A 17,688-nucleotide genomic window follows, 5' to 3' on the forward strand; every position below is an offset into this window, starting at 1 on the left:
CTTGAGCACTGAACATAAGCACTGATTGGTACTGAGCTTAAACTTGAACCAGAATATGAAACAAATGGTCATACGATTATTACAAACCTCAAACAATCTAACCAAATAGAGATGATAAAAGACCAACAATAATAATCAAATGAAAAGTCTTGATCTTTTAGTCAAGTGTAGAGAGGTAAAGCAGTCCAAGCACCAGAGACATGACCATTCTCACAAACATAAGCTCTGACAACAGGTTCACCATCATCATGAAACCCAAACACTCTTCTCAAACAAAACGATGAATGCAGATCCCAAGTCTCGTCGCACAAGCAGAAGGCGCATTTCAAACCGGAGATCTTACTCCGGTTACCGTCGTTGATGGTTCTCCAAACACGAGAGCGTTTGAAATCTTTGAAAACACCTCTGAACAACATGTAGTTTCGTTTCTCTTCGACGTGAATACAACCAGGCCAATTGCAAATGTAGAGACAATCACCGCGGAATCTACTGGCGAGAAGCTTGTTGCCTTGTTCACGGCTAAGGTTCCAAGCTCCTGAAGCTAAATGAGATCCTAGAGATCTACAAATCTTCCTTCGTTTCCTTACCGGAAGATCTCGTCCAGGTCTGATCTCACTCGTTTCGATTTCTTCTTCTTCTTGATCGTCCGTCGAATCTTCCGGAGGAGCGGAGAGCGTATCGGTGTAGAGATCGTCGTAGAGAGACCAAAACGAGGTCGTTTCTAAACCAGATCCGACTGGTTTCGAAACTTCTCCGTCGTCGCAAGCTAGATCCGTCGGTGTAAGTTTACGATCGAGGCTTTGATCGGGACCTAGCTCACGTTCTAAACCGAAATCGGAGTTTTCGAGGAGAATCCCGGCGTGGAAGAGACCAGGACAACAGACGGCGAGTTTGTAGAGAGAAGCCCAACCACCAGGAGGAGGAGGAGTTAGGGATGAAGACGATGCGGCGGAAGAAGAAGAAGAAGAAGAAGGAGGAAGGAGATCGGAGATGACGGTGGGGATTGCGGAGTAGCACTGTGTTTTCCAGCAAACGTTTCTTACAATAGATGAGAATTTGGTGCAGACGCATGCAAGACGAGCCCAGTATCTTGGATCATCTTGGAGCTTGAAGAAGATTTTGAAAACTACGTCTTCTGGTACCAAAGAGAATACAGAATCAGCCATGGCTCTCCCTCGCTCTCTCTCTACCTCTACCTCTGATTTTTAACTAATGGCGGCCACTTTCTTATCCAAATCTTCTTCTCTTCACTTGTTTTTGTAGATTACAGTTACGGATCCGGTACGAGTAAACCGGGAATTGTATTAGTTGTTTTAGAATTGCTGATCACACACATTCATGATTCCATTCACAACACTCACACGCAGACGCAGACACAGACACAAATAATGCGGAACAGCTCCCCCGAATAAGACATCGTACGGATTATATAGGAACGGGTCTTTTCTATGTTCATTGATAATAATAGTGATTTGACTTGTTTCCAAAAGTTATATTAACATGTTCATATGTTTTTGAATACGACGAGACGAATTATCAAAATTTAAGAATGTCAATTGTATTTGAGATTTTTGAATTTGATTGTGCACTCGACAGTAAATTTCCAATAGTACGTACTGAGCACTAAAGCTTAGCTTTTAGTTCATAAACTACCGATGATGAACAATTTTAAATTGCTTTGTCATTCCTATGTGCAAACAACACAAGGCAATAAGAACGATATATTTTAAGAGAAGCATCCACAACACAGTTGCAAGTTGCAAGTTGCAAGTGAATATTAAAAGAAAAAGAGAGTTAAAATCCCATGAGAGGTACCCCAGAATAACAATTGTTTTCAGCTTATCATTACTTGTTTTTTAGTCACACCTACAAGATAAAAGAGATACCATCTTAAGGCGAATCTTCCAACAAACCCAGCTTCTTTTACCTGATTATGAGATAATTCTTTACCTGTAAAACAACAGTTTAAGAGAGATTCAGACAAGGAACGAGAATATTCCAAACAAGTGTAAAAGAGTGTGTGTTGTGCATTACCGAGATGGGCTCCTGCTTCTGCTCTTGCTCCTACCACGCATAGGGCTCTTTGCTGGGCTCAGCTGCTTGCTAGGGCTCTTGCTAGCTTCCTTCTGAACCTGCACACACAAGTTTCAAGATGGTGAGGATGTAACTATATAGCTAGACATAGATCTTCTCTTTTGTATACTAGGGCCGGAAACCCGAAAATATTGTGCTGATAGTACAGCGGGATGCAAATTTGATATAAATAGATGACTTACAGATGGTAGAGGAGATCTTGACCTTGAACGAGATCTGCAAAAGTCCGAGAAACAAATCCAGTTTAATAATCCAATATGTAATCCGTGTTTAATAGCTGTTTCACCAAGACCCTTGATGCCTCATTCCATGTCAGACATCAAAGTGTCACAAGAAAGCCACACACAAAAAGACAACTTCAGACGATTTCTAGCAGATCATAACACACATAAAACAGAGGGAACAGAGATGGATCAAAGCAAATATCTAATTCTATCAAACCCTGTGTCCAGAGCAGCATCGGTTCCAATGAGAATTCAGATCGCTTGTCCAATAGCAGGTAATGAAAATATCTTTCCTAGCTTGATGGATCCATTTTGATGACACTATTATCAATGCGATCCAATGTCTCCACTGTTACCAATCTAGCAGCAATGGATATTATCAGAAAACGAGGAGGTAAGAATGTTTTCAATTCCAAACTTGCCCATCTAAGAAAGAGCATATATACCTCTGAGACGAAACAGTTGTGTACAACCCAACCAAGATATCCATGATCCAGAATTCCAGATACTATTTCCCATATTTTAGTTGATTGTATGTATATCCATATCTAGGAAACAAAACCATTCTCAACAATAAAGACCAGACTTTCAAAACCAAAATACATCGTACCCAGGTACCCTTAACTAGAAGCAACCATCATTCTCAATCAACAACTATGAAGTCATCCCAATGACATCCTTTAATGAGATGTCAACAAACTTTAAAGGAAGAGCTAAATAAAGCAAGCCTACGCTACGTTGGATATTAAGCATTCACATTAAAGAAGAAACGAAGCATACCCTCCCGGAGACAGTGACCTTGACTTAGAGCGGGAGCGAGAGCGAGAAGATCTTGATATAGATTTTGCAGGCGATCTACGCGATGATTTAGCCTTTGGACTTCTGCTCCTGCTTCTGCTGCGGCTACGACTACGGCTGTGACTCTGCCCACGGCTGCGGCTACGGCTGCGGCTACGGCTGCGACTCTTAGAATAGGATCTTCCACGGCTGGGGCTCCTCGAATCCCTCCTTGAGTCATATTCTCTAACCTATAATGATATAGGGAACTGTGTTAAGTGCAATAGAAAATGAATGCAGCTATCAGACTCCTTGTCTTTTAACATACCCGGACATATCCATGAGAAAACGCATTCCGAAACTCTGTATCGTCAAGCTTTTTTACCTGTACAAAATGAAGAATATACTCATGAGTAACCAATGATGAACAAGTTCTCACCAACACAAATAATCAAAGGATAGGAAGGAGAAGAACATCTCACCGCATACTTCATGTCCTCGTAGCTAGTATAATCTACGATTCCAGTTGTACCTGTAAACAAATAGTCAAAGATTAAAGCATCCCACAGACTAGTTAAAACGGGGTTTAAAAGCTGAAAATACAAACAGCTTTAGACACATCTCTATTCTCGGGTAAGATATGAGGACTTACCTCTACCATCACGGAACACTTGAGAGAAACAGACTTCTCCTCCTTTACGCATGTGATCCTACAAAGAAGTAATTATGTCAAGATTCATTCAGGAATCTTCAAAACCACAAGAACTACAACGAGGAACTGTTCCACAATTGAATAGTCACCTTAAGGTCTTGCCAGGAAGCAGATGAAGGCAAACCTGACACTACAACTGCATATTGAAGATAATAAAAGTTTAGAGGTTACTCTTAAAACTCTAACTATACAGTAATCCAAAACAATCATATGTACCGCGGTACTCGGATCTCCTAGATGGCCCACGCCCACGACCACCGTCACCACCATCACGACCGCCACGACGACCACCACCACTGTAACTACCACGAGCATCATGTGATGAACGCCTTCCACCATGAGCTAGCTCCACCTGCAATGGCCAATGCGCATCAATTATATTGGCCTACCAGTCAACAAATACAAAGTATTGATTTAAAATTTCAGGGATTTGATGATTAACAAACCCGTAAACGATGCCCATCAAAATCATAACCATCACGGCCATAAATTGCATCGTCAGCATCCCGAGCATCCTCAAACTAAAAGCACAAATATCAAAAAATTAAATTAAATGGTTGGACAGAAAGTGCAAATAAACAACAAGCCTTTTCATAAAAAAAACTTACCTCGACGAAAGCATAGCCTGGAGGCCTCGGGGGAATCTTCAAATCAATTTGAACAATAGGTCCATACTGTAAAAAAGGAAAGAACAATTCTTGAGAAAACTCGTTTCAAACAAATCACAAGCCAACAACACAAAATCTAAGATGCATTCAATGTCTTTAACATATTGAACCTTGTGATTTGTGAACACATGAACTTCAGAAACACAATCTGAATTCTTGATCCAATAATTCAAGAAAACTCAGAAAACCGCAGACAAAATTAAAAAAAAAAATCGTTCAAGATAAACACAATTACAAGTAGCAATCGAAGAAAGGTGTAATTTTTTATACCTTAATGAACAAATCTTCAACTTCTCTTTCGCGGATATCGCCGGGAAGGTTCCCAACGTAAATAGTTCTACTCGAACGGCTGCTCATTTTTTTTCCTAAACACAAAAATCAAAAATTGAGATTCCAAACATCAATTGATCGAAACGAATAAGCGATCACACACCCAAGAAAAAGAACTCGTTGGATAACAATTAACAGAGAAGAAAAAAACCCTAAAAAAATTGACGAGACTCGATTGATCGTCTATAGTTCAATTAAATTCCAGTAACGATTCCGATCACCGGAGTGAAAAATTTGATGGAAGAAAAGAGAAGAAGAAGAAGAGAGGCGAAAAGTCTCACCTGAATCAAATTGAGAGATCTGGGCAATGCTAGGGTTTCGAATTGCCGAGCGAGAAGAACGAGAGAGCGAGAGAGCGAGAGAAAGAGAGAAAGAGAGAGATTTAATAATAGCAGAGACTAGAGAGCATCACGTGCCTCACGTGACCTTTTTTATGTTAAGTATATTGCGTTTAGACTTGGATATTCAACTTAACATTTTAGAGGATTTTAAAATATTGTTAAAATATTTTATTATTTAATTGAGGATTTTAAAAAAACTTATAAAATTTATGTTATTTAATTAAAATTTATATAAATTTTTTTAAAATAATTTAGAATCTCTTGTTATTCAATTAATAGTTTATAAAACCAATTTTAAATCTCTTGTTATTCAAAATATCAGAATTTTTTTTAAAATGCTACTTTAAATGATTTTAGGAGACTTTTTTTTAGTTGAAAAATACTCTTCTCAAATCACACCCTTTAACATAGAATTTTGAAAGATTTCGTCTAACACAAAATTAAAGAGCGAGAAAAGCTCCTTATCTTCTTCTTCTTCGTTTCCAATGTCGAGAGGACCAGGTCGTTTAGTACAAAATGTGGCACAGTTCGATGATGCTCAGTTCAAGCAATTTTCCACTCTTTATTGACAAACAAGTCATAAGACATTCTCTTGTCTCCTTTCACTCTTGCCTTTGACATCGCTGGCTCTGCACCTCATGGCTTTGACATCCCTGAATTCGTCTCAATTATCCACTCTGTTTTCATGAGTTGTTTTCTCTGTTTTTAGCTGTTATAAAGAAACAAAAAAAACACAGTCATAAAAGATCAACTCCGGCAATCTCCGCAGATCACCAGCCACCTTCTCCACATGTGAACGCTTTGTATCTTCCTTTGAATCAAACCATCACCATCTCTATTCTCTCTCTTTTCAGCCATAGAAACCATCATCACAATCAATAAGCTCTCTCTCTTTTCTCCCTCTTTGAAAAATCTCTCATGTACTGCAATTTGCAGTCTGTGCTGCAATTTGGGGTCGTAAATCATTGTCGTCGTAAAAGCATACCGGATCATAGTATACTTTAATGGGCTGTTTTATTTGGAAAAAAAGAAAGATTATAGTATATGGGCTTTATCAGCGACAACACTTGGACATGAGTATATACAGAAAGCGTTGGCTGCAAAACGTGAGAATTTTCGAGAGCTATATCGTATGTATCCAGAAGCATTTCTGAAACTATGCTCAATTCTGAGATTGAAGATGGAGTTAACCGACACAACATATGTTTCTGTTGAAGAAATGCTTGCCACATTTTTGTTCATAGTTGGTCAAAATGCGAGGTACGTTGTAGCTGAAGATAGATTCGAGAGATCAAAATTCTCGATAAGTACGAGCTTTAACACAATTCTTAAGGTGTTAAAAGCACTTGCTCCAAGCTTTATGGCTAAACCTGGACTTTCAATTCCTACAAAAATAAAAGACAACACTCGATTTTATCCTTATTTTAAGGTATGATAATTTTTTCTTCTTCTCGTTTCCAAGTATTTCAAATAACTATATTTTGTTTCTATTATTATTAGGATTGTGTGGGAGCTATTGATGGAACTCATATCCTTGCAATGATGCCAGGACAAGACACGGCTAGTTATCGCAATCGAAAAGGACACTTATCGCAAAATGTGTTAGTTGCATGTAATTTTGATTTAGAATTTACATATGTTCTTAGCGGGTGGGAAGGTTCATCTCACGATGCAAAGGTATTATAGGATGCTTTAACAAGAAACACAAACAAATTAATAGTTCCTGAAGGTACATCTCACTGATCTTTGTATAAAACTAAATTATTATGTTCTTTACGTGAAATTTATCTCACCAATATTTTTATGCGTTTTAAACTCCATGAAAGGTTTACCTAGTTGATTGTGGATTTGCCAATCGATGCAGCTTTTTAGCTCCATTTCAAAGTACTCGCTATCATCTCCAAGACTTTAGAGGACAAGGGAAAGATCTTGTAAATCCAAATGAGTTGTTCAACAATCGTCATTCTAGCTTGCGAAATGTGATAGAGAGGATTTTTGGCATCTTCAAGTCAAGATTTCACATCTTCAAATATGCACCACCCTTTCCATATAAGACGCAAGTAGAATTAGTAATTTCTTGTGTTGGTTTGCATAATTATCTCCGTAAAGACTGTCGTTCCGATTTGTTTCCTCCAGAAGAAGATGTTCTCGAAGAAACTAATGTTGATCAAAGAAATGATGAGGAGAATAATGAGGAAGAACAGGTTCATGGTACTCAAGAACAACAAAGAGTGCTTGCTAATACATGGAGAGCAAATATAGTTGCAAGCATGTGGAATGATGCTATGAATATGGGGTCATGATGCAATACTATACTTTTTAGATTGTTTTTATTCACGACAGTTTGATTCTTCTGTTTTGGTTTTTGTCACATTCAAGTTTGCTTCTCTTTGTTTCTATTTTTTTCTCACATTCATATTTGCTTCTCACTCTCTCATGTTTGCCTCTCTCTCTCCTCTCACGTTTGCTTCTGATGCAGGGTGCTGAGGCGGTGTTCTTTAGTTTCCTTTTCTTTTGCCTCTCTGGTTTTCTATTTCTTTTAAGATTGCAATTGGCAATCTTCCTTTATTTTCAGTTATAGATTCTTAGAATAATATAAACTTTACAATTCATTGAAAGAATAGGTTTTGGTTATTCTCTATAAGAGAATGAGACCTTGTAGGAAGAACAACTTTTATGAATTATTCTTAAACAGAGCTTTACAACTCTAATCTCTCTTGTTCTCAACAACTTCAAGATCGCTTATTGTTTGGGTATTCGCAGACTAAACAATCGAATTTGCAACTACTATCCTTCCGCTACGTTAGCTTCTCTCTCCGTACTCTGTTTTTGTTCTCTCACGTTTGCTTCTCTCTCTCCTTATTCTGTTTTTGTTCTCTCATGTTTGCTTCTCTCTCTCCTTACTCAGTTTTTGTTTTGGTCTAGATAGACAATCTTTGTTTTGTTCTCTCACGTTTAGCTTTGGAATTTGGAATTTAGTGATTAAGATGGAAGCCATGATGAACGAAAAAGTATCCGCAACAAGAAAAACAATGGCCGTGCAGCATCAGTATCATAGACAGTTCTTGGCTACAGCAATTAATTAATAAAATGGAGTCGGTATCAGTAACTCTCACGTTTAACTATTAGTTCTTGGCTACAGAATCAATATCATCTGTTACAGCAATTAGTTCTTGGCTACAGCATCAGTAACTCTCACGTTTAATTACTCTGTTTTTCAGTTAAGCGATTAATTAATAAAATGTTTTGCTATAGATTTTTTTTTGTTATAAAATATTTTAAAATCACACAAAGTTTACTATAAAATCTCGTAGAATTTCATAGAATTACATTTGATTTTCTTTTTTTAAGAAAATAGAAAAACTTTAAAACACAATCAAATCTCCTAAAAATCTCCTAAATATTTCAAAATTCTAAAATATTAAAATCTTAACAAATCTTTAAAACATCAAGTTGAATACCCCCTCTAAGACCGTCCGTATTCAGTTGACCCGTTTGGTAACAAATCTTTCTAGAATAAACCAAAAAAAATAAAGACATTTGTTTTTCTTTTCTTAAAAAAAAAGGAAAATGTAATTACATGATTGATTTGTAATTTCTTATTCATTATTTTAATACAGATTTAATGGAAATGGTTTATTGCAATTCCATCCATGGTTCATCTTCATCATAAAAGGAGTCAACTTCTCCATTATAGAAATGATTTTTTTTGTTGACCAAATAAATAAATAAAATAATTAATTAAATTTTTGATATGTTTTGTTTTGTAATTTGTAAAATAGTTTTACAATTATAAATCTTATTTTTTTTTTTACTAGATTATTAGAAAATCTGACGAGTATTTTACTAATTACCATGGAACTCTCTCTCTCTAACAGTAACTAAGCCGTCGAGCAAAAAAAAAACATAAAAATAGTAATCTGACTTCCAATGAGTTGTGTTTGCTCAATTACAAAAGCAAATCAAAAGCTCTTAAACCCAAACAAAAAAAACAACTGACAACAACTCTAAAATCCACTCTTCGAATTCTCCAACAACTGACAACAGATCCATTCCCAAATTCAGATTTGCTCAAAGGGTTTCTCTGATTTTTTTGTATTTCACTTTCTGTGATCTGTAAAGTTGTAACCTTTATTAACAAAAATGTCTCAGAAACCACATCTAGAGTCATCACGAAGCTCAATTGAGTCTTGCACTTCACAGCTCCTCTCATGGCGACCATTTCACCGCTCCAAAACCCTAGACCCACCGCAGCAGCAGCAGCAGACCAATGCGTTTCATCACTTCACTCCCAAACGCCCTTGCTTCTCCGATCGATCCACTTCTTTCTCCATCGATGCTTTCAGCCGTCTCTCACTCGCCGACGAGACGCTATCTGCTTCCAATTACAGCAGTAAAGGAAGTTTCCGGTTAGTAGCGAGGAAACGACGGCGGCGTAACTCGAGATCGGTGTCTGGTCGGAGCAGTGATCGGAGTGGGACTCGGAGGTGTTGCTCCATTGGAGCTCATGGGACTTGCTCGGATTTGCCTTTCGCCGTCGGTACGGATTCGAGTGGTGAGCTTTTTGGTGAAGCGAATTGGGGTTCTGATGTGAGTGAGGCGGCGAGGCATTCACGGAGAGAGCGCCGTGATTCCGGTGGTGAGAAGGAAGCTTCTGGAGGGTTCGGGTTCGCTGTTGGGATTGATCCGATGGGGAATGAATCTGGTTATGGGAGTGAACCTGGTTACAGGGGTGATGCTGAGTTTGGTTATGGTGATGAGTTCGATGATGAAGAAGAAGATGTTAAGCCATTGTTTTGGGGAGGTACAGTTTCGAGTCTTTTTTATAGCAATTGTGAGATTCTTGGTTTGCCACTTGAGTTTGAAGATTCATATTTTGATTTTTTTTAAGATTAAAAATGGAAACTTTTTGGTGTTATTTGCCACTTGTTCTGATCAACGACTCTGATTTTGACCTGCTTGTCTATTATGGTCTTGCCTAATGTAGCAAAACCAAAACATCAGTCTAGTCCGAGTTGGCAAATAGGAATGGTGAAACATCAGTCTAGTATGAGTTGGTTATACATTGTGGAATTGGGTTTTAGCATTGTTAGTTCTTTAATTTGTCTGACATGTATATATGTATTCTTCTTCTTGGTTTTTTTTACTTGTTTGGTGATTGATGGTTGTTTTGGATTTGAAGCAGATACAGATTCAACAATGGGGATGTCTGGTGATACGAAATTCTCAGATTGTAAACCTCAATTCAGGTGCCGGAGAAGAAGACAACATGACTACAAAACTGTTGATTCCATGAGATGAGCACAACAAACCCATTACTATGCAATCGAAGTCGGTTAATGGGGGGAGCCAGTTTTGTCGTTGATTCAATCAATCAATGACATTACTATTCAAATCAAAATCCAAGCCTGACGTCTGGTTCATTTGGAAGCTTTTCCGGTCTGGTTGAAATGCGATCAGCTCATCCGAGACAAAAGGTCTTGTTGGAGAAACTTTCCAGGTTTTTATATGTTATTTTGACTCCTGAAAGTTTAGAGTGCTCCTCAAGTAAATTTTCCAAAAGAACTGTACCATTTTGTGATCATCAGCAAATCTCAAAGATTCAACGATCTGCTGAAAATGTTACCAAAACCACAATGTGTTTATAGTTGTATCGATTTATTTCTGTATCTGATTTTTTTTTTTTTTTTTTGATGAAATGTAAAATTTATTCAACAAAAAATAACTAATTTACAATATATGCATCTTTGATTGAATGTTTTTGAACATTGAAAAAGGACTTTAGAACTAAAGAAGAAGATACCTATCAGTAATATCTGATTATTTACATTAGAGGTTATGTAGGCATGGAACAGGTTCATATATGTGATGACTACATGTTACAACAATCAATGAAAACACCAAATTTTGTCTATAGTCATTTGTCTTCTTCTGTTGCGGATACGTATGATGTAGCAAAACGATGTATCTCGTTTGTATGTTTTGTATATCGTTTTGCCGTAAGTCACACAACTAATAGGTTTTTGTTGCTTACGCTTTATTTCAAGCTTACATTTTTATTGTCATGTTGGTTGGGTAATATATTCGGCTTTTATGTATTTGTAGCATCTCTAATTAATATTGTTCTTTGAAATAGAATCCGTTTTGGAGATTTGTTAGTTCGCCCTAGCCGCTCCTCTCTGGCACATTCTCCAAGGCTGCTTCCTCCGGCGGCGTCGATTCCAATCGGCGCCGCTAGGACATCGATTCGTTGTTCGTGTGTTCTCCTCTTTCTTCTAAGCCTGCTCTACGTTTGGTTCTATGGTAAACACACCAGAGTTGCATCGAGCCTCTTCTCCGCGACTCCGGACATGCTTCAGCTTCAATCCCTCACCCTCTCTTCGTCTCTTCCGGTGGCTGCTCTATGCGAGGTAATTCTCACGAGCTTCCAGCCTCTCAAAGTCAGATCTAAGACTTCACAAAGCCCTTGTCATCTTGTCATCTGTCTTTGTCACGCCCCCTTGAAGTCAACCTCATCATCTCTCTGCTCCTCGGATCTAGATCCCCTCACCAAGTGTGTTGCTTGGTCGCAGTTGGACAGGAGCTCTGTGTTGACGCTGGAGCCTTACAAGATCTCGACAAGACCCCGAGACCCTACCTTTGCACCTCATGATTCCAGGTTTATTCCAAATCCTTCTTTGTCTTCCTGTAGCTTAATCTTGGTTCGATTCATGAAGTCAGTTGTCCGAAGACTGCAACTGGAACATAATCGAACATGGATGCTCTGTTGTTGCAAAGAGTTTTTGAGAACCTTGCCCGTAGAGTTAGTTAGGGTCCCTACCTATTACTTCATGTTTTTTAGTAGGTTCGGCATTATGATCTTGGCCCTATGGAGCCATGGTTACCGGTACCTCTTGAATCTACCCTCTCTGTTTCAGCTGTTCTCTAACCTACAACAAGTGCTAAGCTGCTATATATGTTCTGAAACCAGAAGCTCTAGGAACATCGGCATTATGATCTTCTCTCCAAGGAGAAGAGGTTACCAAAACGTTCCCACTCTTCTCTCCTTACCTTCCATGTGCCATGAACTTTGTCATTTACAATTTACCAAAGTCCCGAAGGTTGCTCTCCTTTGCCAAAGTCTTGAGAGTTTCGGCATTATGACCATTGCTCCAAGGAGTGTGGTTACCGAATCCTCTTCAAGCATGCCATTCCCAAACCTAATCCCCCAATCACTCTCTTCAAGCATGCCATTCCCAAACCTAATCCCCCAATCACTCTCCTTGCCATTGAGCAGATCAAGCCATCGTGTCTCTCGGCTATGGAAACCTTCACAACGTCCCAATGTCATCTTGATAAGGACCATTTACCACATTACCGCTGCTTCCGCGAATGTGGCGTCGGATCATCTTGAGTTAGTTTACGGTTTGGTGCTCCTTTGCTCAAGCCTCCAATATCTCTGGTTTATGATTGTCGATCTATCTATCTTTACCTTTGTTGCTTCTATTTGTTATCAAGCTTTACTTTGGATATCTCTAAACCCTTGTAACTTTGCTACTTTGTTTGTTTGAATGAAAGTAAGCTCTGTTTTGATCAAAAAAAAAAAAAGAATCCATTTTGGAGTTGAGGTTTACTCAAGTTCTATTCCATTTTGGAATTAAAAATAGAGATCTCATATGAGGACAAAAAAAAATAAAGATTTCATCTTAAAAGTCGCCAGATTGAGTAACGCTTGGGAGAGAACCATATAAAATAATTTTGTACTTGGTCTAAGGAGATGTATTAGCCTAGATCAGGAACCTCTTAGTTATTCAAAACAAAAATAGAAATCCCTAAAATTACATATAAATTATAAATAGAAATCTCCAAAAATTGAAAAAAATGAAAATAGAAATGCGTTGGAACAAAATTGACTTCAAACTTTATATTGGAAATAAAAATGGCCATCATAAAGTTGGATTGAAATTTTATGTTAATATTTTAAACTAGTTATCACTAAAACCTACTGTAGGATCTCAAAACACAAGGTCTTTATCAACAAGTCTAATTAGCCCATGTTTGTTTAAGATTGCAAGCAAGTGGTATCTATGTTAGGAAAACTTTTGTTGTAACTTTGAGAATTGTCTCAAAACTGACTCCTGTTTTTCGTCTTTATAAAAATATCAATTTTGAATCATTACGATTTTGTCATTATTGGGTACCCAAATATATATTATTGAATTAACTACAACAAATTGCAATTACATAGAATTACTAGTACAAATTTACCATGAATTTTCTCTTGACCAATCGGTCGAGTTAAGACGATGACTTTTCTACAAAACTTTAACAACATTCCCAATCGGGTTAAAGACTTTTCTCTTGACAAGAAAAATACTACTTTCCATACTCATTACTACTTTAATACCACTTTGACAAAAAAAAAATATAACTTGTCTAGTAGAAACTAATACACGACATTATGTTTACTTTTCTAGACTCTCTTTACTAACTCGCTGTCGTGTACTAATTCTACAAAATTACATCAATTATCACATGCGGTATTAAAGAAAAAAATTAAATTTTATAGTGAAAAATATAATTAGAAATACATGCAACACAACTTATTGTTTGTTGAATTCTATTGTTAATCTTGTGGTTTTGACAACAACAGAAAAAGAAGAATCTTTATCATTAGGAAAAATCAAGGAATTTTCTTTCTTTTTTGAATTTTTCACATTCTTTATAGACTAGTAATATCAAGAGTGTGAAAGGATCAACAACACTAATATCTACAAAAACAAAAAGCCAACCTTTCACTGTCTGTCAAAGAAATTTGAACTGAAAACTCATAAAACTTTTTATGCCTAGAATCACAATAAACGATCTACTAGAAAATAAAATAAAGACGTAATGATTGTAGTTTGTAAAGTTATATGACCAATTACGAAGACTATTATAGACTGATTTGTCATTTCTTATTCATTATTTTACAGTTAAATTGAATGGTTTCTTTCTTTCCATGGTGCATCCAAATTACCAATTTTTTTTTTGTCAAAGAATTTTATAACCGTTACTACATGATATAACCGTGACAGAGTGAAAGGAGAAGGTCCAGCACCGAAGTTGTTCCATGAGTCTCCCCAACGACGACTTTTCCATTGACCAAAAGAAATACGAATTTTTCAGACTCTCTTCACACCATATATTGTCTTTGTTTCTCTATTCTCTAAAGACTTAAAACCAAAGCCAAAAATAAGAATAAAAAAGAAAAACAGAGAAAACAGAGCGTCAAGCTCCTCACCATCGTCTTCTTCTTCTTCTTCAGCCTACTCTCTCAAACCTTAGAGTCCTCTTCCCAAACTCTACAATGGCTTCCATCCTCCACTGACTAACATATCCATCCAAGGAATTGCCACCATCACACCTAACGGTCTCTTAAAGCTAACCAACACAACCATGCAGAGCACTGGTCACGCCTTCTACACCAAACCAATCCGGTTTAAAGATTCACCAACCAGCACTGTCTCGTCCTTCTCTACAACCTTTGTCTTCGCTATCCACTCTTAGATCCCAACACTTAGCAGCGGCGGCATGGCCTTTGTCGTCGCTCCTAACTCCAGCCTCCCATTCGCTAGTCCCTTCCAATACCTCGGTCTCTTAAACGTCGCAGACGATNCTACACCAAACCAATCCGGTTTAAAGATTCACCAACCAGCACTGTCACGTCCTTCTCCACAACCTTTGTCTTCGCTATCCACTCTTAGATCCCAACACTTAGCAGCGGCGGCATGGCCTTTGTCGTCGCTCCTAACTCCAGCCTCCCATTCGCTAGTCCCTTCCAATACCTCGGTCTCTTAAACGTCGCAGACGATGGTAAAGATAAGAATCATATATTCGCTGTCGAACTTGACACGATTATGAGTATCGAGCTCAATGATGAGAACAATAACCATGTTGGAATCGATATCAACAGCTTGAAATCGGTGAAAAGTAAGACGGCTGGGTACTGGGACGAGAAAGATCAGTTTGTTAATCTCACTTTGATCAGTCGTAAGCGTATGCAGGTTTGGGTCGATTACGATGGTCTTACCCATCGTATGGATGTAACCATGGCTCCCTTCAACGAGAACAAACCGAGAAAACCGCTTGTTTCTTTAGTCAGAGATCTGTCCTCGGTTCTGTTGCAAGATATGTACGTAGGTTTCTCTTCTGCGACCGGTTCTATGTTGTCGGAACATTATGTTCTTGGGTGGAGTTTTAGTGTGAAGGGGGAAGCTCAGCCATTGTCCTCGAAGCTTCCGAAGTTGCCTGCGTGGGATTCAAAACCCACGGGTGTCTACAGCTTCTTCAAGAACTCGATGCCGTTGATCTCCCTCGTGTTGATTCCCCTCTTTATTATTATTTTCCTTGTTCGCTTCATCGTGAGGAGAAAGAGAAAGTTCGCTGAGGAGCTGGAAGATTGGGAAATAGAGTTCGGGAAGAACCGACTAAGGTTCAAGGAGTTGTACTATGCCACCAAAGGGTTCAAGGACAAGAACCTTCTTGGATCAGGCGGTTTCGGGAGGGTTTACAGAGGTTTCTTGCCCAAGACGAAGAAAGATATCGCTGTGAAAAGAGTCTCGAACGAATCCAGACAAGGGTTGAAAGAGTTTGTGGCTGAGATCGTTAGTATTGGACAGATGAGTCACCGGAACTTAGTTCCTCTTGTGGGTTATTGTCGCCGGAGAGATGAGCTTCTTCTGGTGTATGATTACATGCCTAACGGAAGCTTAGATAAGTATTTGTACAACAGTCCGGAGGTAACCCTAGATTGGAAACAGAGGTTTAAAGTTATAAATGGTGTGGCCTCTGCCTTATTCTATCTCCACGAGGAATGGGAACAAGTGGTGATTCACCGTGACATCAAAGCAAGTAACGTCTTGTTAGACGCGGAGTACAATGGGAGAGTCGGGGATTTTGGTTTAGCCCGATTGTGCGATCATGGTTCAGATCCTCAAACCACGCGCGTTGTTGGAACTTGGGGATACCTAGCCCCTGATCATGTTAGGACAGGACGGGCCACAACCGCTACTGATGTTTTTGCGTTCGGGGTGCTCTTACTAGAAGTGGCGTGCGGTAGACGTCCAATTGAGACTGTAAACGAGAGTGGTGAGACCGTCTTGCTCGTGGAATTGGTTTGTGGGTTTTGGACCGAAGGAAACATCTTGGCTGCTACGTATCCAAATCTAGGGTCCGAGTATGACCAAAGAGAAGTCGAAATGATTCTGAAACTAGGTTTGCTGTGCTCTCACTCTGACCCACAGGCTCGACCAACTATGAGACAAGTGCTACAATATCTAAGGGGAGATGCATTGTTACCAGATTTATCGATGTTTGACTTCCGTGTGAGTGGGAAAATGTTGGGAATCGACCATGGATTTAGTGAGTCGTCATGCATGTTTACAAGTAGATCTTCGATTGCTAATTCCATACTTTCCGGAGGGAGGTGATTTTCGAATATCATAATGTTTTTGTGTGTTAACATTACATATATAGAAATAAATTATGTGCACGAGATAGGTGACCATGTCGACATATTTTAGTGTTGTACGTGTACGAATTTTTATCTATAAACTAGATTTTAACATGCGGTATACTGCGGGGTAATTTTTATAACTAAAATTTTTAATTTTTAAAATATATTTATTAATTTTTTTTGTTTTGTTTAGTGTTTAAGATTGTATGTTAATTGTTAATTCAAAACTAAAATATTTGGAAAAACTATAATAATATTTATATAAATTCTAACCCGCTTTATTACATGACCCACGAGTATTTAAATTTCTTTTAGCAAATTAAAATATTTTAACATATTTTAATTTTTTTTGTTTTAAAATATTGTAATTATGGGATACTAATTAATTTTAGATATTTGGAAACTAATATAAAGTATGATATAAACTAATTTTGATACACAAAAACTTGCTTTAGAAATGCTAATTTCGGGTTTTCAAGAGAGGTATTCTATATTTTTATTTAAGTTTTGAATTTCTTTTCTAATAGTTAAACAAAATAACAAATACTAAAAAGTGTAGACTCTGGTTAATAAGTCTAAGTGATATGATCATTAACACATTATGCTTTGTAAAATTAACCAAGATATACACCTTGATAAAAATTCAATGGATAGTCATCAATACTTAGTGTCTTAAACCAAAATATTCAAAATAATAGTGTCGATCTATATAATAAATTAACTTTGTAAATACAATTTTGTGAATTGAATAGTTTCAATATAGTCCGGGAGCTTGTGGTCAAGTGGTAGGGAGCGGGACTGGGACATTACAACATTTCAGGTTCGATTCCCCTGCTGTGTGAAACTAAGTCACATTTTTCTGGACACTTTTACATGGATATGGGCCTATCTAACGGTTCATTTGAATACCCGGAGAAAGGGTCTATCCGTAAACTGCACCTCCCACAGAAAAGAATCTCGGGCCTTCCATAAGGCTGAGAATTTACTCTGAATTAACAAAAAAAAATAGCTTCAATAATACACTACTACGCACTACCAAAAATAATACACTACTACGCACTATCAA

At 37.9% G+C, this 17,688-nt stretch overlaps 4 protein-coding genes and 2 pseudogenes across 7 annotated transcripts; 4 read left to right on the plus strand and 2 right to left on the minus strand.

Annotated features, from left to right (window-relative positions):
- LOC104707853 (phytochrome A-associated F-box protein) lies at positions 26-1,416 on the minus strand. The gene has a single exon (XM_010424285.2). The coding sequence runs from the start codon at positions 1,164-1,166 to the stop codon at positions 162-164; it is 1,005 nt and encodes a 334-aa protein (XP_010422587.1). The 5' UTR covers positions 1,167-1,416; the 3' UTR covers positions 26-161.
- LOC104707854 (serine/arginine-rich splicing factor SR34B) lies at positions 1,706-5,183 on the minus strand. 4 transcript variants are annotated; one of them, XM_010424289.2, is made up of 13 exons: positions 5,087-5,183; positions 4,746-4,840; positions 4,416-4,481; positions 4,254-4,328; positions 4,024-4,159; positions 3,897-3,943; positions 3,748-3,805; positions 3,578-3,627; positions 3,424-3,480; positions 3,099-3,346; positions 2,277-2,310; positions 2,035-2,132; positions 1,706-1,866 (listed from the first exon to the last, which is right to left on the minus strand). In XM_010424289.2, the coding sequence occupies exons 2-13, from the start codon at positions 4,830-4,832 to the stop codon at positions 1,857-1,859; spliced, it is 966 nt and encodes a 321-aa protein (XP_010422591.1). In that variant the 5' UTR covers positions 4,833-4,840; positions 5,087-5,183; the 3' UTR covers positions 1,706-1,856. The 4 variants fall into 4 exon arrangements, 3 of the variants coding, with proteins under 3 accessions (XP_010422591.1, XP_010422588.1, XP_010422590.1); XM_010424286.2 differs by having other exon boundaries at positions 1,706-1,950; positions 5,087-5,167; XR_002033018.1 differs by lacking the exon at positions 1,706-1,866 and adding an exon at positions 2,765-2,866 and having other exon boundaries at positions 2,121-2,132; positions 2,277-2,678; positions 5,087-5,167.
- LOC104709798 lies at positions 6,507-7,449 on the plus strand (annotated as a pseudogene).
- On the plus strand, positions 9,071-10,813 carry LOC104707855. Its single transcript, XM_010424290.2, has 2 exons — positions 9,071-9,950; positions 10,332-10,813. The coding sequence occupies exons 1-2, from the start codon at positions 9,290-9,292 to the stop codon at positions 10,445-10,447; spliced, it is 777 nt and encodes a 258-aa protein (XP_010422592.1). The 5' UTR covers positions 9,071-9,289; the 3' UTR covers positions 10,448-10,813.
- LOC104707856 lies at positions 11,186-12,747 on the plus strand. The gene is made up of 2 exons (XM_010424293.2): positions 11,186-11,804; positions 12,117-12,747. Exons 1-2 carry the CDS (start codon positions 11,497-11,499, stop codon positions 12,694-12,696), a joined length of 888 nt encoding a protein of 295 aa, XP_010422595.1. The 5' UTR covers positions 11,186-11,496; the 3' UTR covers positions 12,697-12,747.
- On the plus strand, positions 13,661-16,733 carry LOC104709799 (annotated as a pseudogene).

This window comes from Camelina sativa, chromosome 8 (assembly GCF_000633955.1).
Source record: "Camelina sativa cultivar DH55 chromosome 8, Cs, whole genome shotgun sequence".
Taxonomy (NCBI): Eukaryota; Viridiplantae; Streptophyta; class Magnoliopsida; order Brassicales; family Brassicaceae; genus Camelina; species Camelina sativa.